The sequence below is a fragment of the Monoraphidium neglectum genome (genome assembly GCF_000611645.1).
Source record: "Monoraphidium neglectum strain SAG 48.87 unplaced genomic scaffold scaffold00035, whole genome shotgun sequence".
Classification (NCBI taxonomy): domain Eukaryota; kingdom Viridiplantae; phylum Chlorophyta; class Chlorophyceae; order Sphaeropleales; family Selenastraceae; genus Monoraphidium; species Monoraphidium neglectum.
The window spans coordinates 180-21,246 of NW_014013593.1; the positions used below are offsets into that span (position 1 = coordinate 180).

Here is a 21,067-nt window from a genome sequence, read left to right on the forward strand (position 1 = left end):
CGTAGCCAAGAAGTACCCGGGTGCGGAGACGCCTGGCGCGTGCAGCTGCCCAGCAGCTTCTTTGGGATTCGAGCGACGCCTTGTGCCTGATGCCTGTTTGGCGCGGATGCAGTGGCGCGGCACTCACAGAAGCCAGCTCGGAGTTGCGTTGCCCTTGCGTCTGTTGACGGACTCGCGCTTGAGCAACTGCTGTGCATTGCTCACCACATTCGCAGGCATCGAGTACACTGAGATGATCGTGGACAACACCTGCATGCAGCTGGTGGGGACGGCCGCCGCCAAACGCAGCGCAGCAGCAACCACGGGGCAGGGGCAGCAAAGGGGGCGGGGCGTTGCGCAGGACCCGCTCGCCGCCCACGGCATCTCTGCGGGCTGGCGCCGCGCCCGTGCTGCGCGTGGGCATGGCCGCTCGTGTCGATGCTGATGCCGCGCCGCCACCCAAAAATCGTTGGGTGGGCCTATGGGTTGACGCAGCGACTCGGCTCCTGCCCTCCCCCGCCCCAGGTTTCCAAGCCGGACCAGTTTGATGTGATGGTGGCGCCAAACCTGTATGGCAACCTGGTGGCCAACGTGGTGGCGGGTGAGCGGCGGGATGCGAGGATGCGCGGCGGGGCCGGGCCAGCAAGTCAGCGGGGACTGCGAGAGTGCTCGAGTGCATTTGGGGCGTGCGGCTCACAGGGGCGCATGGGCTCGTTGCAGGGCGGGGCAAAGCGGCCGAGCCTGCAGCGGCGCTGTAAGGGGGCGCCGCCTCTGTCCGGCCTGGTGCGGGCAGGATCCCGCGCAGCCGAGGCTCTCACCCCGGCCCCTTCCCCCTGCGACCGTCTTCGCCTGCGTGCGTGTCGCATCACCAGGCCTCTGCGGCGGCAATGGCATCGTGCCTGGCGGCAACATCGGGAGGGACTACGCCGTGTTCGAGCAGGTGAGGCGGCGGGAGCTGTCACACGTCACGAACCCTTGATCTGCACCAGTAGAGCGCCGCGCTGAGGCGCCGCCTTGTGGCGCCGAGGCATGGATTGGGTCGTCTCATCACAGCGAAGACGAGCTTGCAAGGGACGTAAGGGGATACTCAGGCTTCTCCAGCGTGCGCCACTTGCTTGGAAGCTGCCTCTCACTACCCCCCGCCAGACCCCTACCGTGCCTCCCCTATCCCACCCCACACACACCCTTGCACCCGACTCCCCACCCCCCACCGTCGGGCCCCCCTTTCACTCCCTCCCCTCGCCCCTTGAAAAAACAACTAGGGTGCGCGCGCGGTGTCGTCTGAGCTGGCGGGCCAGTCCGTGGCCAACCCCACGGCCATGACGCTCTCGACCTCCATGATGCTGCGCCACCTCGGACTCCACAGCTTCAGCGACAGGTGCGTGGGGTGGACTCGCCGGTGTCATGTAATCAGGAGGGTGTTTGGACCCCCGCCCGTTGGGCAGCGCCCTGATCGCCTCGATACGCGCGGATAATTGCTCGTGTGTGTGTGTGTGTGCGTGCATGCGTGTGTGTGTGTGTTTGTGTGTGTGTGCGTGTGTGTGTGTGTGCGTGCGTGCGTGAGTGTGTGTGTGTGTGTGGCCCCAACACAAGTGTGGGTCAAGGGTGATCAGCTTCCGCCCTGCCGCCGCCACTGGCTGCACGCCGCCCGCGCTGGGCGCGGCTTCACTCGCTAGTGGGCCGCACGGTTCGCAGCGGTCAGCCTGGCCAAGGCCCTGCAATTGTCGACTGCAAACCGCCAACCGCCAACTGACGCGCAGGCTGGAGGCGGCGGTGCTGGACGTGTACTCCTCCGGCGACTTGAGCGCCCTGACGCCTGACGTGGGCGGCACGGGCAACACCCAATCCGTCGCCGCCGCTATCATCAACAGGCTGGAGTGAGGCTCATGTCCGGGGCGTCCGCAGCAGCGCCCCGACCGGCGCCCCTCCGGCCGGCAGTGCCGCGGCCGTGCCTGCGGGGCGCGGCCGCCCTGCGCTGGCCGCGGCCAGCAATGGGCGGCTCGCAGCGCGGCTGCACCAGGAGGGACAAGGGGCAGCACGCGCGCTTGTACATGCGGGCCGTCCTGCTGTCGGCGGGATCTCAACTTTTCGGCCTCCCCAAAGCTTTGTATCTCCTTTAGCTCACACGCATTCGGCCAGCAGCGGCGGGCAGCCGCGGCACGCGGCCAGACCGGCACCGTCTCGGCGCTCTCTTTTTTTTGTGCGAAGTGGCATCTGGCCGGCAAAGCCCCCGTTTCGTTTTGCGCCTGCTCAAGCTGATCCCTTGCGCGCGCCTGATCAAGGAAGAAGTGCATCCTTGTAAATGTCTCGACCCGGCCCCCTTTCACACAGCGGGGGGTGCCCAGAGTGGGAAGGCGCGGCGGTTGATGCCACGACCAGCAGGGGGCGCACCTTGCTCAATTGGCGCCAACGGAATGCACAACAAGACGTCGAATTTCCTGACTCGGCCTCGAGGCATCCACCACCCACAACCAGGGGATGCAGTCGGTGTGCCGTGCACATGACGATCACCGGCAACCGCCGGTTAACGCGTTTGGGCCATTCCACCCGTGGATCCACAACCAAACCTGGTGTGCAATTCGAGCAGGAATGACGCCGGGTCCAGCGCCATAGCAAACCCCCAAATGCAGTTGCCTTGCACAAGGCCGACGTGTCGCCCTCTGTCCCGCTGCAACCACGAGTTGCCAGCGTACCAGCGGCAGTGTGCGTCAGGACAGCGGCGGCGTTGAAGATGGAAGTCGCAAGGGCGCCCACAGGGTGCTGCAAGCAATAACGCTCGGTGACAGCGTCCGCATGAGATGATGTTTCTACAGCCATCCAGGCTAATTGCTGTCCTAACGGGTTTCCAGTGGCAAAGCGGCTTTCCAGCAAAGGGCGCTGCAAGGCTGTTGCCTGCTGCCGCGACCCCAGAAGTCGATCCCCCAGCGTCAGTCGCGTGTTGGGTGATGCTGCACGCCACATTGGCGTGTGTCCGTCAGGACCATTTGGCCTGCTGAGATGGGCGCCAGGGGCCCGCGATGAGGCGGGCGGCAGCCAAGACGGGGCGGTGCGCTGTGATTGTGGTCGGCACCCAGCAGTGCGAGTCCCTGGGGGCCCCCTAGGAGCGTGCAGAGCCCCTGGAATTCCCGCGGAGAGCAAAGCTTGTTATTCCCGCGTACATTACGCGCAATAAGTGCAGCCATTGGAGATACGGCACACGCATGTGCGGCCTCCGCGCACACGCGGCAGCCGCCGCCAGAATGCTAGCCCCCGCCGCAAGCGTACGCGCAGCCTCGCCTGTCAGCGGCGTGTGACCTGTGTTCAGGGCCCCTTCGAGAGGCCCAGCACATTCTGAAATGGTAATGAGAAGGGAGGCGTGATGATAAGTACGCATTGGTATCGAAGACCCCACGGCCACACCCTCTCCCATTCCCCCGCCCCGTCAGCTCAGCCGTGCGTGTGGCGTCTGTTACACAGTCTGCGCGTGTCCGTGCAGTAAACAGGGGTTGTTCACGCGCCTGGATTGTTGCTCTGCTCATCAAGCTTGTGGCAGGTGCCCAGCTGGCTCTATCTGAGCGGAGCCACAGTTGGGGCCAGCCTGCTACGAAGCTTGCTGTAATCATGGCGACGGTTTAGCCGGGACCGCAGCGCCACCCAGGTCCCAGCAGAGGTGAACGCTTTTTACGCATGCCCAGAGACAGCAGCGAAATTCTTCTGCACCTCCTTCATGACAAATTCTTTGCCCTAAAGTCGAGGTCACGGCAAGTTCGCAGTCCATCCCGGCACTAACGCCGGAACTTTCGTCTGCAAAATGGAGTTGCGAGAGGGTCCGGATGGGGTCCTGCGACAACACAAAGTTCTTAACCACATCTCAATATAAGGTTAATACCGTGCAGTTGGGGTCTCAGTTTCGTTCCAATATCGCAAACCTACTAGGCGCTGCCCAGCTTGCGATCCTCCACGCAGCCGCGTGGGCATAGAAGAGCTGCAGCATAATGGGTGCATGCGCTTCACAGCCGCATGGGGATGAGCTGCCACCCAGCGGGCCCGACATCGCGTGCCCTTCAGCCCGCCCAGTCACAGCAAGGGGCCACATCACGCACCACGACAGGGTCAAGGGCGCCGCCAGCGGCATGCCGCAAAATGCGTACTGCGTGCCGCTCAAGATGCTTGATTTCGAAGAAGAGAAGGTGCATTTCGCGCGCGCATGTGTAGTGATGGGGCTGGTTGCGCCCTGCCGCTGCTGAACCGTCATCGGGCCGGCGTCGATGACTGGGGGCCTGCCGTGATTGCGCGCTTGCACGACGAACACACACGGCAAACAGCCTCTGAATTTCCCAAGCCAAAACACGCACATGCACTCACAGGGCGGCCTGGTGTCCGCGTCAACGCCTAGTGATAGCAGCAGCGGGAACAGTCCAGCATGGTGCAGCTGCACGGTCAGCCCCTGCCGCAGCACCCATCAGGAGTCCTGGCGGCTCTCGGCCGCCGCCCTGGCCGCCGCTGCAGCCGCCTCGGAGGCATCGACGCTTTGGAGCTGCAACTGCTCTTCGTGGCTCCAAGGCGCTGCTGAGTGCACGCCCGAGGTGCCTCCCGCTCGCGCGCGAGGAGGGACGGCGGCATCTGCGCGCGGCTCGCGCTGCGTTGGGTTCGCTGGGGATGTGGGCATGGGGCAGGGCAGGCAAAGGCATGTGTCAGCTGAACCATTTGCCTTCAATTGCCTTCAAAACATGAACCAATACATCCCTGCCCCGCACTTGCCCCGGCATTGGGCCTGGTTACCGCAACAGCGGTCATCCCCTGGCTGCATGACGGCACCACCCCAGGTCGCGGAGTCCCTCACCCAGAGCCTGCTGGAGAGCGCCCCGGCCTGCGCCGCCACCGTGCGCGCGGCCGCAGCTGCCGGCGGCGCCCTGACCGGCTGGTCCCGGGAGCAGGTGGTCGTGGTGACGGGGCGAATTTGGGCACAAGGCGGCGTGGAGGTGTACCATGGATTTTACAACCACATGCCAGCCGCTATCAAGGTTGGTATGTCGACGACCTTTGGTGGGAGGAAGAGAAGGAGAGGGGGCCTCTTGAGGGCATGACCACCTGGAGCGCACAAGGTGTGGATGCGTGGGCGACTGTGCATCGTTGGCGTGGCCGCCCAGGGACCTGGCCGCATGCGAGGGGGGCTGTGGCGCTATCACCAGTGCCGTGCCATGCCCCTCGAATCCCTCCTCGACCACCACCTCGAATGTATTCAACAGATCACGTACACAGGCAAATCGCCAACACAGGTGGGCCGCACGCTTGCGCTGATGCTGCGTGCCCCGGGCGCAGCGACTCTCGGTGGCTGCCGAGCCACCCACACCAAGCTTCCTTGCCTGCGCTCGTGCCCCTTGCTTGCCGGCTCCATGCCCGAACCTCGCACTCCCCTCCGTCCCCCACGGCGCCCCGCCCCCGCCCACCAGTCTGTGCGCAACGCAGTCGAGATGGCGGTGCTGTCCAGCGTTCGACATCCCGGCATCGTCCAGGCCTTCGCCTGCATGCCCAACGTGACCGTCAACACAGCAGGTTGGTGCAGCAACAACATCCGGACATCCGGCCCCCCCTCCAAACAGAATGCTTTCAGCACTTGTCAAATATTGCTGCTGCGAGTGAGGGTGCGAGACCTTGGTGGTTTTTGGCTCCGATTTGCCCAGCCATTCACACGGCAACCTGCGTGCTGCACCACCGTCCACAAGCACACCTCCACACACGCACGGGCAGAGGCCAAAGACAGGACCACAGGTGTTGCCCGCGGCGCTCAGAAGCTGTGGTTTTGCAACCTCCTACCTGGTGAAGTGCGCCGGGACGCCCAATCCTGTGACGTCATCATCACGGAGGTGTGTTGTGTTTGTGATTGTGTGATTGTGCCACTGTGTGTGAGTGCATATTTTTTGCGGTACCCTGCCGCACACCCAAAGTTAACTGTGCATTCAGGCGTGCGCTCCTTATTGGGTTGGTTTCTGATCTCTGGACTGGTGACGTGCACAATGTTGGGCCGTCAAATTGGAGGCGGTAAACTCCAATATCCCTTGCAATGGTTGCTGTGTTGCAGACCCACCTCTTGCCAGTGGTGTCCGCCTGCCCCCCTCCCCCCGCGCGCCCATGCCCTCTGCCAACTCCCACCTGCACCCCTCAACAGCTGTGCGACCGCGGAACCCTCAAAGACGCCCTCTCAGGGGGCGCGCTGGCCGCCGCCACTGCCGCCCTCAGCACCGCAGCCGATGAGGCCAGCTCGGCCACAGGCGTGTCTGCGACGGCGGCGACCCTCCTTATTGGCATCGCGGCAACCCTCCAGCTACTTCACCAAATGCGGCTGGTGAGGCGCCCTTGATTGGTCGTCTCAACGCAATGTTTCGGCCGCTGTTTGCTGCTGTGCTGCATCAGTGACCGTATCACTGCCAATGCCTGCTTGATTGGCTGCCATTACATGGCCCTGCTTTCGCGGCCGACCCAATTCGACAGCGCCTTTCACCGCTCTGGGCGCACCGCTTCGTCCCATTGCCGGCCTTGCGCCCTCCCCGCGCTGCTGCACCAGGCTCACGGCGGCGTCAAGGCAAGAGGCCTGCTGCACAGCGGCAAACACCGCTCGACACGCCCTGCCAGCCACCTGCCTCAGCAGCTGCGCACGCCTACTACCGCAGCGGCTGCTGCCCATGAGTGTGGGGCCGGAGCTTGCTGCAATGTCACAGGCAGGCATCACACTCACTCCCCTGCTCCTGCCTCCAACTTCATCTGAACCGCCCCCATGCTGCCTTGTCGGCCCCTCTCATTCCGTCTCGTAGGCCGAAAACATCCTGCTGAAGTCGGATACTTCCTGCCCCTTGGGCTTCCAGGCCAAGGTGGGGGCACACCGCCACTGCAACTGGGCCCAAGGCTCCTGCCGCGCCGCCGCGGCCGACGGTTCGCGCAATCCACCAGTATAATTGGCCCCTCGTTCGTGCCAGCCGTCCGCACACCCATTGCCCCTTGCAGCACGCCCAACCTGGCCGAAGTGCGGGGCTGTGTAGATTGTCACCGACACGCATACAAACAGGCTTCCCCTTGACTCTCAATGCATGCAGCTGGCCGGCTTTGCCAGCACCAAGATCCTCGGCCCTGGCACGGGAGATGGCAGCCTGGGGGACATCACACCCGGCGACGCCGAGATCGCCCTCGCAGACGACGTGTTCGCCTTTGGTGCGCACGTGGGCCGCTGCCACCCCCCGCGCGCAGCTGCGCCTTTCCAATGCATCGACGACGCCCTGCGCTGCCATTGATGTTGTGCGAGTTCGCGGGAGTATGTCATATGTATATGCCTGCCATACAACAGCGGTGCAACTGACTAGGTGCACGCCATTCGCCGGCCTCATTCGCAGGCGCCCTCGTCATAGGGACCCTGCAGGCCTGCTGCGGCTGGGGCGCCCGCGACGACCAGGCCCTGGGCCGCCGTTCACTCCAGACGGTTGCCGCGGGTGCGCCCTGCCTGTACAGCACGCTCGCGGCCGAGTGCATGGCAGAGGACCCCTCCCAACGGCCGAGCATGTCCGAGGTTGCAGACAGGCTCGAGGCCCTGCTCCCCTCGGCCCCAAATATGATGCTCGCGAGGTCAGATCTGGTGCGATTCAGCTCTTGATCATTTGCACTTTTGTTGGATGGCGTTGCTCTGGGCTCTGGGCAAAGTGCAGCAATGGCGTGAGCCCCAGCCCAGCGCCTGTGCAACGCCTCGATTCCGCACGGATGCCTCAAGAGATCAAGCACCGTTCCTACGCCTAAAGTCTCCAACTTTCTGCTGGACTGCACTCCTGCCTTGCCACGCCATATGCTTCTTGCCCGCTGCTCGTGACAATTGGAATGGCGCTGTGGTGCCTGGAATGTGTTGTTCCACAGGCCCTAAGGGATGCGCCCCCAAAGAATCTTGAGCACGACTCGTGCATTTCTGTGGATCTGTACCGGCTTGCAGTCTCCCGGCCCCTGCCTTGCGGCCCCGCCTGCACCTCATGCGTTCGTTGAGAAGGAATCCATATATAGGCCGCCGCTGGATGTTGACACTGCTAGCTGATTGCAATGTGCCCCTGTCTTCCGCGCGATTTCCTTGCCTTCCATACCACGCATTGATATGGCCGTGCCGGCAACGCGCCATGCGTGTCTTGAGCGTAGCTATGAGCGCCCCAATCAATCGGCCCATGCACGCGCGCTCTATTGGTGTGTGTGTGTGTGTGTGTGTGTGTGTGTGCGTGCGTGTGTGTGTGTGTGTGTGGGTGGGTGCGTGTGTGCGTGCGCGCGAGGTTACGCGCGTGCGTGCCCTGCCGCAGCTCCTCCTGGTGTCCACGCTTGGACCGGTAGGCCGCAACCGGGCACGTATTTCAATGTGCACACGGGTCGGCCCGGCGTTATCCTCCATGATCACCTTCTTACGCGTGTGAGTCCCTGTACACCGTGGCATTAGCACACCAGCGGCCAGCAGCGAGTTGCTGGCGGCTGGGCAAGAATTTGGAGCCAGGCTGTGTCCTATCAAATGGATGCCGAGCCCAAGAGTCTTACATGATTGGTTCCCACGCCATTCTGTTGCTGAAGAGGCGGCCAGTGTTGTGCCTTGCGGCGAGCAAGCACACACTGCCCTTGCTTGTGGCTCGCATGGCGGCGCTTGTCGTCCCTGCAAGCATTTCGCTGCATGGGCACTGGCACGAATGCCTATTTCATAATGATTGGTTTGACAGGGTGCTTGCTATGATCAGCAAAATAGGACTGAGGTGTGCGGCCCTGATCGGCACGATGCCCCTCCCGTGATCGGCGGCTGCTGCCCGAACGCAAACGCACGCCCCCTTGAAACCCGCTTCCGTTATTCTGCCCGCACCACTTCTCAAGGTGGCCACGCCCGCAACACGACACAGCAACCAACTTCAAACCAGGATATCTACCACCTACTTTGCACCACACGCCCTGATCCTCTGCTCATCTACTTCCGTGATTGGCCCGGGCGCGTGCTGTGGCGTCCGCTGTGCGCCGGCGCCCTGCGCCAGGCCACGAGCTTCAGCCGAGCGCCGGTGCATCCAATAGCACATGCATGCAGGAGCGCTTGCAAGCATCAGACTTTCCAGCACGCACCGCCTTTTATTGCATCGCTTTCATGAGCACGGCATGCGGTGCCGCGGGCCGCCCAGTCCCGCCTTGATCGTCGTGATGAGTGCATGCGTGTGGCGCGCCAAGCCCTGTTGTTTTCAAGGCGTCAATAATGTTGTTTTGGTGCCACGCCGCGAGCCTTTGGGTTCTGCCTATCAACAATACCTCTCTGCCAACGGTCTTCGCCCTTCTTGACGTAACAGGGCGAAGACCCTTCCTTTGCTTTCCACCCGGTCCTTCACACCAGGCACGCACAATCTCGCACAGTCTCGCCAAGCGCTCACACACATGCTGCCTTGAACGGCAAGCCGCGTTCGCGCCGGCCGCCCCTTGCCCTGCATAACCGTGGACCACACACTGATGATGCGTCCGGCCTGCGCGCAGGGACGTCCCATTCAGCTCAAAGGCACCCCCTGCCTCGTTCCGGAGCAGCTGCTGCGCTCTGGCTGGCTGCTTGGCCTTCACCACCCATTAAATACGTATGCTTGCAAGCCTGCGTGAACTCCCGCCCGTCATCGCAACAGTCACGATGGCCCTTGTTGGAATTTCTGGTACCCTCCATCATCACACATGTACCATCCCAAAACCCCAAAGCGGGGGCCCCAAACCTTCCCAAAGCGTGCGGCCGGACACGCCCCCAGGCTCGTAATCCTCTAAACGATGGGCCGCCCTGCTGGCCTTCTTGTCAAGCTGGACGTGTTGAGCATGTAACCACCAAATCTGTCTGTCTCAAAAGGCGAATGCCGCCGCGCTCATGCGCATCGCCCCGTCTGGAACCCTCGCCCCTACTTGACGATGCCATTATAAACATGCGGCCGCCTGTCGGGATGGCCCTTGTGTGTTTCAGGGTTACCTGCAAAGGGGCGCGCCGTGGTGGGGGCCCGTGGGTTCGGGGAATTGCGAGTCACGCGCGCACTGCATCAATCTGCCCATGTTCCCAGCCAGCGCCCGGCGCTTGCTGGACGCCAGTATGCATTGTGCACGGCATGTGCGACGTTGAAGGGGGCGGTGGCGCCCCGGCGCGGCGCTTGCAGCGGATTGTCGACGCTGGCCAGCAGGCGTGTGCGAGCTTTTACATCCTGCCCAGCTTGCTTTGTGCAATGTGACACATGGGGTGGGCCCGCCCGGGCTGACTGCAGGGCTATCAGCGGCCCCGTCGTGGACGGTTCAGGATTATTGGACTTGCAGGAGTGCCCAAGCAATAGACAGCGTGTCAGTTGCTTTGGCTCGATGAATCAAGTTCAGAGGCTTCACAAAATTTGCCCTTCGAAGTTTACCACCAATGACTCGCTTACGAGGTCGCAGGCCACTTCCAGACGAATTCCGACCACTGCGTCGACACGCACTAGTGCCACGGGTGCACGCCATCAGCATCGGTCATTCTCGGCGCTTTCTTCAGGGACTTTTTGACCCTGAATATTGAATTTAATCGCTTTGCTGAGGTGCTCAAAACCTTCACACACTCAGGACACGGTGCCGTCACAGCACCGTGCTCGTGATCGCAGGTCGGGGTGTGCGGCGTGAATATCACCATTCTGCAGGTTGTGAAAGCAGAAACTGCTACAAAATGGGTTCATGTGCTTCGCGGCAACGGTGTGACGAACAGGCACCTGCAAGGTTCTCCACTCAGCGCCGCCCCTTCACCCACCACCTGGACACGACGGTGTGGGGGCACACCTCGCTGCATGAAGAGGGGCGCGCTGCTGGCGGCGCAGCGCATGGTGCACGCGGCGCGCCGTTCGACAATCCGCAGCCGCCGAATACGCAGGTGGGTACATCTGCGGCGCGCGCGCACGTGGCAACAGTCACGTCCGACCTCTCGCTCTGTCAGCTGGCAGTATTGCTGCGGCCATGTTGATGGGGCGGCGTACCACGCACGCATTCACACACGGCGCGCACATTGTCGCGCGCACGGAAATCAACACACACTCAATGGCAGGGCGCCGCCACCCCAGCGCTCCCGCCGACCGGCGATGGCCTGCCCACCAGCGCCAGCGGCAGCCGGAGGGACACCCTCAGCACCACGCGGACTCTGAGCTCCAGCTGTCCCAGCACTCGCCAGTCCTCGCGGCTCTCCGCCACCGCTCTGAGCGCCACCACAGCACCCTCAGAAGCGTCTGCTCACTGGAGCTTCAGCTGCTTGTCATGGCTTCAGAACACAGCGGACACCCCGGCCGAGGTGCGCTTGTGTGGGGGGTTGGCAACTACGCAGGTGTGCGCGTTGCCGCTCTCCACTCCTCATTGCACCTGCAAACGCTGCACGTACAAACCGTCTCACGTGCATATATGCGCCACAGGCTGAAGAGTCTCCGAGCACGAGCCTGCTTCAAGGCGCCCTGGCTGGTGGCAACGCCGCCCTCGCAACTGGTGCTGCAGATGTCAGCTGTAATGACCAGCACCTGCAGCAGGGCGTTCTTGCAATTAGGCGAGAGTGCGTACAAGGCAGGGCCGAGGTGCTGCATGGTGTCTTCAACAACACGCCGGCCGCCATCAAGGTTGGCGGGCCTGGCACCTGTGTAAAGCGCATGGGCGGGGGCGCAGAAAGTGGGGCCGTCTGGTGCATGCACTTGATGCGAAAACATGTGCGATGTCCGTCTCGCAGTGCATGAATGCTCTTTGCTGCGCCAGGGCTTGTACAATGTGTCATATTATTAGGCCATGACCTCACCCCTCCCAAATCACTCCTCTCCTCGTCCACCGCTCCTCAACCTCGCAGATCATGTACACCGGCAACTCGCAGGCAAAGGTGGACCTTGTGTTTCGGTATGGTTCGCCTGAAGTGCTGCATTTGACGTCGTTTGCTGTTGAGTCGCCCCTACATGACGGCCGCCGGCTGCCTTGCGCTCACTTGCTGTTCTTGCATTGTACCAAGCTCACGCCTTTTCGTCGGCCGCGCTTCGCTGCCCCGCTTCCCCCTTCCGCGCGTTCCCGCCAATTCTATCCTTGCCTCACAGGCTCTGCGCCACGCAGTAGAGATGGCGGTGCTGTCCAGCGTCCGGCACCCCAACATCGTCCAGGCCTACGCGTGTATGCCCGATGTTGCCCTGGAGACAGGTGAGAAGCAGTGGGCATTATGTGCGCACTGCCAACTACGTTGGGGACTCATTGCAGTCGCTTTGGTGCATTGAATTTGGTGGTTGAAAGCTATTGACCAAATGTGCGTTCAGTGTGGATGCCCACAACCAGACCTCCACCCAATCATTCACAGAAGCCTCGGCTGTGATCACAGGCGAGACGAACGGGACCCAGGTGCTGCGATTCCGCAACCTGCTGCCCAATGAAGTGTGCCTGGATGCCACTGCCTGTGACATCATGGTCATGGAGGTGTGTTGTGTGTGCACGCGCACATGCATGCGTGTGCGCGTGCGCGCAAGCGCATGCACAGATTTATCTGCATGCACAAGCCAGGACCTGCCTCTGCAGAATTATGCGCGATACTGGTATTGTTGCATGCCCAACCCTAGCCTCCGGCAATCAGACCCCACTCGGTTGATACAATATCCGCTTCGTTCCCTCGCAAACCTACCGCCCACTGTTGGCCCCCAAACAGCTGTGCGACCGCGGCACCCTCAAAGACGCCCTCGCGCAGGGCGCACTGCCCGCCGCCGCTGCAGCCTTAAGCACGGCTTCCAGCGGGGGAATCACGTTGCTGGAGGCGGTGCTGGGCCTTTTGATTGAGATGGCGGCCACACTCCACTATCTGCATCAAACGCAGGTGGTAAGTTGCCCTTAGATGACTCGCACCATACCTTTGCGGCGGCAGTACTGGAATATGTGCTGCTGTTGCCTGTCCGTTAGCCACTCCTCGGCACTGCAAGGTCTCTCAGGCCAAACAGCACCCCCGCCCCTGCCCACTGACATTGCACGTCCACCAATGGTGCATCCCTACCCCTGTGCCTCCTGTGTCCCCCGACCCGTTGGCTCCCAGGTTCACGGCGGCGTCAAGGCAAGTGCCCTGCTGCGCGCCATCGAGCACGGCGTTGTAGCGCCTCACCAGGCAACCGCTTGGGGCTGTGCGTACCTGGCACCGCTGCCGCAGTCCCCGGCTGGGGCTGCCCGTTCAGCGTTGCAGGGTGGGCTTACTTCACGATCGCCTGGGCGGCCTGCGCCTGCCTGCGCACTGATCGTACCCTGCCTCCTGCTGCCTGCTCGCTCCTGCTCGTCCGTTTTGTCAGGCTGAGAACATTCTGCTCAAGTCGGATCTGGTATGCCCTCTGGGCTTCAAGGTCAAGGTGGGGCCACCACACCATCGCAGCTGCGACCGCAGCTTCGTTCATCAGCGGCGCTGGCGCTGCCAGCCAGCATTCTCTGCTGGCATACCTTGTGCTCGTGCTCATGTATTGTGGTTGTTCACGTGCCCGCACAGCCTCGTGGCACATCACCCACCCTTTCACGCACTCTGCATTGACCCACATGCAATGCAACCGCCTGCATCACTGCCCCTTGGTGCAGCTGGCGGGCTTTGGAAGCGCGAAGATCCTCGGCCAAGGCAGGGGCGACATCGGCCTGCAGCGCATCTCCTGCTACGACGCCGACATCGCTCGCGCAGATGACGTGTCGGCTTTTGGTGTGTGAGCGTGCTGCCCCTGTGGATGTGCACCCCCCTGATGCACGCAACCACGCTGCTTTGATCTGCAGCATTGTCATCAGGACGGCCAGCTGCAACCCATCCTGCGTAGCTGCGCGTGCGGGCCACCAACCAGAACCAGAAGCTTTGCTGAGTGGGCCGCCATCCCCCTCGGCCTCGTCCGCAGGCACCCTCATCCTGGAGACCCTACAAGCATGCCTCGGCAGCGGCGTCAGCGACGGCCAGGATCAAGACCTAACTTCGGCCTCCCAAACGCCGATCAAGGGCGTCAACTGCCCGTACAGGGCTCTTGCGGCTGAGTGCATGGCAGCAGACCCCTTACGGCGGCCTTGCATGTCCGAGGTTGCGGACAGGCTCGAGGCGCTGCTGCTGGCGGCCACTGTTTTCAAGTGCCCGCCTCACAATCTGCTGTGATTGCACTCCAGCTCGCCATTCTCTGCTGCGTGGACCTGTAGGCCGGCGCTCTACCAGGGATAGTCTGAGGCCCGCGCTTGGGCCTCTTCAGCGTCTCATGCAATCTGCTGTGATTTGCCCCCTCCCTCGTGAAGCCTTGGGCTGGGTACCTGCAACTACTGAGCAGGCCCTTGCATGCGCGGTGCTGTGCCGCAACGTGCTTCAAACGCCATGGCCCTAGGCCGTCAACCTACTTCCTCAGCCGCCTGGATTTTTGAGCATGATTTTGTGCGTGCGGCTCATGGCTCCAAGTCCTCAACAGCCCTTGCGCTGTCCCGTCACCTCGCAAAGCCCATGGCCTCCTTGATAGAACCGGCTGCATACTCTCAACCCTTGACCGCCATGTGCTCAGGCGTGTTCTACTTCTCTTATGCCGCAGAGCCTCGGTGGGGCTGGCGGTGCGCCCTGCCTGACAGCTTCGCGCCCGTGCCTGCCCCCCTTCGCCGTCGTGCACGCACGCACGCCCCCCACAAGCAGCCGCCCTCCTGCTCGGACAAGCAAGTGGGTCGCTGCGGGAGACGCACGATGCGTGCACGGCGTGCTGGCCCGCTCAACGGGTTGTTTCTTCGCTCTGTATCTGACATGATGATGGCACACCAGCGGCGAGCAGTGCTTGGCCCAGCCGCTGCACTAGTGCGCGGCGCCAAGCTGTGCCGTGATCCCGCACGGATCCTTTGGCTGCAGATGGCGGGAGCACACGCCGAACTTTTGAAGGGCTGCTAGGGTCGCGCCATGCGGCAAGGGCCACACATGCGCGCGCCCTTTGTGGCCACTGGCGGCACTTGTCTTTCTTTCGCGCTTGCCATGCACGAGTGACGTGGGTGGCAGCATGGGGTCGCACAACACCTATCCCAGTCATCACCGTCATCACCCAGGTGCACCAGTGCCTGCTTCCCACCCAAAATCCAATCGGTTCACTCACATCTCTAGCTCTCACTTGGGTCGGACAGCCACTGGACTGGCAAATGTGGCCTGTTTGCACAAACACCCGTACTCGTCCCAAAACGAGGCAGACAACCCCCCACCTCTAGAAGAACCCCGCAATATCCAAAAACCCCCTTGCTGGGGACCAATGCGATCCGGCGCGATGGCCTCATCTACCCTGCACTTGTGTCCTTACCACGTGCCCGGCTGCTCCCTTGGTTGCTGGCCGGGACACGTGCTGTGCGTGCTGCGCGAGGCTCGCCTGCGCCAGGCGTCGATACTACGTCAAGTGCTTTGCAGAGCAGGTGCACGTTCAATACTTCTGTGCCCAATAAGGGGACGAAACCAAGCACCACTCAACTGGCCCCCAAGACTTTCGCCCGTATTGCATGCGCCACTGTTGAGCGCACCGTCCACTCAATCAGCGCGCACTGCGCGGGGACGCAGTCGCCCGCAGTCGCGGTGTTAGGTGAAAGCGGCCCCCGCGCCCAGCGCGCCGCCCCGTTTTTGCGCAACAAGCGACCCTTTTGGGCTGCAGCGGGTCACAGAGCTCATCAATCCGTGTTGGCTTTGCAACAGTGCCTTGCATGGCATGCGGAGGTGGGCAATGATCCATCAACGTGCCCCCTCCCATCTTTCAATAGAGATACCCAGCATTGACTCCAGCCGCTTTCGCGGGTCAGACTGCCCCGCCGTGGGCCCACAATCACGAAGCCGTCTGTCCTTGGACGACCCTCCGTATGTCATCTGCTGTGAGGCCACAGCGCGAACGCAGTCAATGTGGCGCTGTTTAGCAGCAACCATCACTACCGGGTGCTGGTATATCTGCTGCCAGTGTCTGTTTTTTCCTCACCCCTTCGCCGCAACCAACCGCACACTGAGCCTGGCACCACCTATCCACCATGGTCCCAACCCAGCATGCCCCTCCCCTTTGTTGCCATGACACCTCTTTGCGGTGCCTCGAGACAGCATCACAGCCGTTCGCACGCCCTATGATCGCAGGGTAGAAATCCTGGCTGTGCCGCCGGTCAATGGTGACTGAGCTTGCATCAAATGAGCCGGGCGTGCATTGGTTGTGCGGCGCAGGAGGCCCGCCAGCGCCTCGAGCGCAGGCTTGCTTGCGATCAATGCAGACAGATGTGCTCAATTTCCAGGGGTGGGTGCGATGAGGCCTTGGGGCCGCTTGGCGCCTGATTTGTGGCGTCCGCTCATTGGCTCCAGCGCAAGCATTAGGGTCCCCCACAATCCGCCAGAAGCCTCCGAGGTGCGCCGCCAGCGCTCCACGCACGCTTGGGGTAAGTTGGCTTTGGCTGAGGCGCCGTGCCATGTGCCGGCGGTTTGCGCTCCCAGTTTTTCGTTACTCATCGAAACGGATTGGGTTGTCTGATGAAATGTCGGTCCTAAAAGTGGCCAGTGGCTTGGTGGCGCTACGGCTCAACAGCAGTAAACCCGATCGCATGTGTTTAGCAACAAGGCTGCAGCCAGTAACGTGACACACAGGTGGTGCGTGTCCAGCCGTGAGGATCAAATGGGGCAGCTAGAAGTTGGCAAGGATGCAAGTAAGTGAGGGCCCAAAGACCTCTGTTGCCTGATGATGAATCACGCGCCCAAACCAAACGCAAGTTGGTTGGGACAGCAGCGGGGCACTACTCGTCAGATCGCGTGGCATGACGCCTGGGGCATGAGAATCGCCGCCTGATGCACCTGATGCTCCTGGGTGAATCTGCACGATCACGGATAGAGCTGCAACTACCAGGCTAGTGTCAAACGCAGCAGAGTGCTGCATAGTGCACATGCTCATAGAAATTCATCAGCCATGAGCAGCTGACATCAGGGCCAAGCCAATGGACGAATCACAGGGTTTTCCTGCTAGCGTTTTGCAGCATGCTGCTCTAACCCGACTGGTGGTGGCTCTGCGGTCCCACGTGCTTCTGCTCTGGCCGCTGCCCCTCGTTTTGTGGCTCTTTGCGCCCCAGATGGTCATGTCCCTGATGACACCATTGCCCGGTCCATCGCTCCTCAAGCTGACCCTGCGGCTGCTGCTGCTGCTGCTGCAGCAGCAGCTGTGCCTGCTCCTGAGCCTCCAGCTGCTGCTGCTGCCGCTGTGGCACGCCAGTCAGCGGCGGCGGTTGCCGCTGCTGCCCCTGCTGCTGCGGGTTTTGCTGCACTGACACCTGCACGTGCTCTTGCCGCGGCAGCTGCTCCCCCTGCTGCTGCTCCTCCTCCTCCTGCTGCTGTTGCCACTGCCACTGCCGCTGCTGCTCCTGCTGCCGCTGCACCTTGCAGCGCGACGGCGCCATGCCCAGCCCATTGACTGTCAGGACGAGCTCATGGAAGCGCGTCACATACTCCTGGCAGCAGATGATCGATGGTGGCAAGGCAATCTTGACAAGCCAAAGGGGTGCTGGGAGGTTCTAACGCAAACACATCAGTCATAACAAGCAAAGCGATGGGCAGGCCGACAGTGGAGTGCAGGCCCTCGGTGTTTCAAGGGGTTGTCACCACTGCCGAGGCGCGTTGATGGGGGGCGGAGCAGGGGGCGCGCGTACCTCCGCATCAAGCAGGTGCAGCAGCTGCATGTCGTACGCGCTGCGGCGCTCGGAGTCCATCAGGGCTGTAAGGGGGGCAGGGCAGCCGCCCCAGAGGATGCAGAACGGGAGGGATGCGCATTACAGCACCTGGGGGTGGGGAGCGCGCGGCTGCGACGCCAACCCCAGGCCTGCAGCCCTTGCGAGGGCGAGCCTGCTGCACAGGCCGGCTGGGTTGCCCAGCTCGTGGCGGGCGGTGTGCAGGTTGGGTGGGCGGGAGCGGCGCAGCTGCGGGGAAGCTGCTCACTCTCGTATGCCTCCTGGATGTCCTGGAAGCGCCGCTGGGCGGCGCCGCTGTCGCCGCCCCTGTTCCGGTCGGGGTGCCACTCCTGAGGGCGTCGTTTGGGGTCGCGCCGGCAAGCGTGTGATTGATTTTGCGGGTGTCACCCGGTTCTGATTGGCCCAGGGGATTTGAGAACGCACAGGCTTGGGGCCCCGACCATGCTCGCCCAGCCGTCAGGTTGCCTGCACAGCTGCCAGCAAGGCTGTCGTGCTGCTGGGCTGTTTGGGTGGGTGCGTGCCATCGCTCAGGACTGCAGCGACGGCGGCGCAGAGCATCAATTGGGGCTGAAGCGACGGCGGCGGAGAGTGCGACCCTGATTCGTTTGTTGACCCAAACACCTTGGCCAAGCGGATGTAGGCGGCTCTGATCGCATCGTCCGCGGCTGCGGCCGAGGGGGCAGGCGCCCGGAGTGGCGCCAGATCGCGCCAGATTAAGCTGATGGCTTCAGGGAAGCACGGAGCAGGCGGCGGCAATCATACTGCCTGCCCTTGCCTCGCGACCGCTCAGCGCAGCACTTCCTTCCCCACGTGCCCCACGTGGCATGCAGTGCAAGCCGCCGTTTGTTTGGGTTCGGACGCGTGGTGCTCACCTTGCAGATCGACCCCCAACCGCTCGTACAGCGTCGGCTTTGGCGCCGCAGCCATATTGCCCGTCCAGCCTCCCAGCCTCACTGCGCCCGCCCGCCCGCCCGGGCCGCCAGGGCTTCTCGCAGCGCCATTGCGATCGCTGCTTGATTAGGGGGAGGTGCTACGGGCAGCGTCTGCCTTGTGGCTGTGCCGATTCAAGCCCCTGCGAAAGAGGCCCGAGCATGTGTGTGGGGCGCCCGACGCCGCTGCGTCTGATTTGCACAAGTCTGCCAGCGCTCCTGCAACGCATAGTGACGATGCAGAGGCTGCTTCACGCATACATTGAACGCTCACTCCGCCTGCCTGCTGGTGGGGCACTTGCAGGTGTCCCCGCAGTGGGCGCAAATCAGCGAGAGCATGTCCACAAACTGCGCACATTGCAGAGTGGAAAATCTTTATTGTTGCAGCGTCAATCGTATGCAACTCTAGTCAAGGGATGTGGAGATCTAGTGCAAGGTCGCTTCGTGGCACCAGGAGCCATCAAGGAGTCAGCAATGGCATCGCATCAGGCTGCCGAACTTTTTGTGTGCAGCGAGTGAGGCCGCTCGACTACTGCGTGCGAGCCACAGCCGCTGGTGCGTCGGCGTGGTATCGTAGTCCACACCACCCAGTTCTGCGCGTTGCACGCCAACCAGGCTTGCTGTATCTGTGGTGATATTCACACACATTGGAATGAATATGAATACTACAATGTGCTAGCTTGTATTTCCACCCACCTCTTTGCCGGATTTGCAGACGACGCGGGGAACGAGCCCAGCACCAGCAGCAGCGGCGCCGGCGGCGCCGGCGGCGCGGCAGACCCTGAAGCCAGCAGGCAGGCGCTCGAGCGCCTTTTCCGCGGCGGCGGCGGCGCGCTGACCGGGCCCGAGCTCACGTCCCTGATCCGCAGCAAGTGGGGCGGCCGCAGCTTCGAGGCGCGGCTGGCCAAGCGAGGCAGCAAGATGTACCTCCACGTTAGTCATGAATCAGTTGGACGGGGTCGGGTGGGGCTGCAGAGCCGGAGAGGGTCCTCAACGTGAATCAGGCTGCAAGGGTCGCAGCGGCTCTTGCCAGCATCACAAACAGACTGTTGACCCTCTGCAGACTAAATGCAATTTCCAAACCCACCCACTGGGGTTGAACGCAGCGCCTGCCAGCTCAGCGGCGGGGCGGCGATACCCACCGGATGATGCACGTGCAGCGGCCGCCTGGGGCGCCTTCTTCATGCACCATGACGCGCGCCCCTACCCCTCGCGACAGATTATGTGGAAGTTCCTGGAGCAACAGTCATTCCACATGACCCGCGAGGAATATGATGCACAGATGGCCGCGGTGCGGCCCCCCCCCCCACCCTCCCTCCGCAGCGCAGCAGCGGCCGCGGCGTCGCTTGCGCGTGTGCCATAGCGCTATTGACCTTGTGGCATCGCAGCATGTGTGTGCATGTGTGTGAGTGTGTGTGCGCGCGCGCGGATGTGTGCTCGTGTGCACCACTGAGAAATAGACAATGCAGGGCCGTGGAGCCAATGATTTTATGACAGAAAACTGCAATCGCCGGCGGCGCAGTCCAGCTGGCAGCACCCCTCGCTAGCCGCTGAATGCGTCCCATAGCAACGCCCGCCGGCCGGCCCTTGTCGCACCTTGCCAGGTGGCTGACGTTGTGTCAGAGTGGGGCGCCGCCGACATAGTGCGGCGAGCCATCGAGGCCGACAAGTCGAGAGGTGCGGGCCGCCGCTTGGGGCGCTGCGTTGACGCCGCCTTTGTCCACCGACGCGCGCGATCCGTATCACTCGTGAGGCGCCTCTGTGTCGGACGCGCGGCTGGCCGCTTGCAGCTGGTGGGCATCAGCTCCTGCCTCCATGCGTCCCCGCTATCGCCCCGCACATCACCTCCGTGTGCACGCAAAAGCCAATCCAGATTTCCACGCCCATCTCGCCCCAGGCCCTGGCTACACGGCGGGCGGCGGGGCTCGTGCCGTCAGCATCGCCCTTCCCGTGGATACTGGCGGCGCGCGCAGCAGGGAGTGGCGCTACTGACGTGCTGGGGGGTCGCAGGCGAACGGCGACGCACCGCTCAGGGCCAGCTGCCAGTGTTTGTACAATATTGGGTCGTCAGAGGGGAGCTAGGATGTTACATCGTTACATGATGTGGTGTAAACGTTCTTCTTTACTGGCAGGCACGCAGGCGGGCACCGCAGGACAAAGCAGCCACGGCGCGCCTTGCACAGGGGGCTGCCAGCAGGCCAAGCGCTTGCTGCAAATATAACGAATTGCTTAGCGCGAGCATCTGCGATAGCTTTGTGCGCAGGGTACGCCTGAGAAGGTCTGTGCTAGCTGTACGGCCACCGCAGCACGGCGGCGCGGCCCAAAAGAATGTGGAAAGGCTGCTGGATAGAGGGTCATGGCACGCAGGTTTCGAGGGGAGAAGGCTGTCCTGCAATCCTGACACGGATCAGATTGGATCAGAACCTGTGTGCGAGGGGCGGGTGGGTGGGCGGGGGTTGCAAAGCACACGTGTGGGATCAGAGAGGCAAGGCTGGGCT

General features: G+C 62.6%; 2 protein-coding genes across 2 annotated transcripts; both read left to right on the forward strand.

Annotated features, from left to right (window-relative positions):
* Positions 1-232: 232 nt before the first annotated feature.
* MNEG_0438 (isocitrate dehydrogenase (NAD+)) lies at positions 233-1,860 on the forward strand (the record flags this gene model as incomplete). The annotated part of the gene is made up of 5 exons (XM_014051069.1): positions 233-262; positions 505-580; positions 852-919; positions 1,242-1,357; positions 1,740-1,860. The coding sequence occupies 5 exons, from the start codon at positions 233-235 to the stop codon at positions 1,858-1,860; spliced, it is 411 nt and encodes a 136-aa protein (XP_013906523.1).
* Positions 1,861-12,062: 10,202 nt separating this feature from the next.
* MNEG_0439 (hypothetical protein) lies at positions 12,063-13,662 on the forward strand (the record flags this gene model as incomplete). Its single annotated transcript, XM_014051070.1, has 6 exons — positions 12,063-12,141; positions 12,296-12,411; positions 12,638-12,805; positions 13,016-13,069; positions 13,263-13,319; positions 13,540-13,662. 6 exons carry the CDS (start codon positions 12,063-12,065, stop codon positions 13,660-13,662), a joined length of 597 nt encoding a protein of 198 aa, XP_013906524.1.
* Between the last annotated feature and the right edge of the window lie 7,405 nt (positions 13,663-21,067).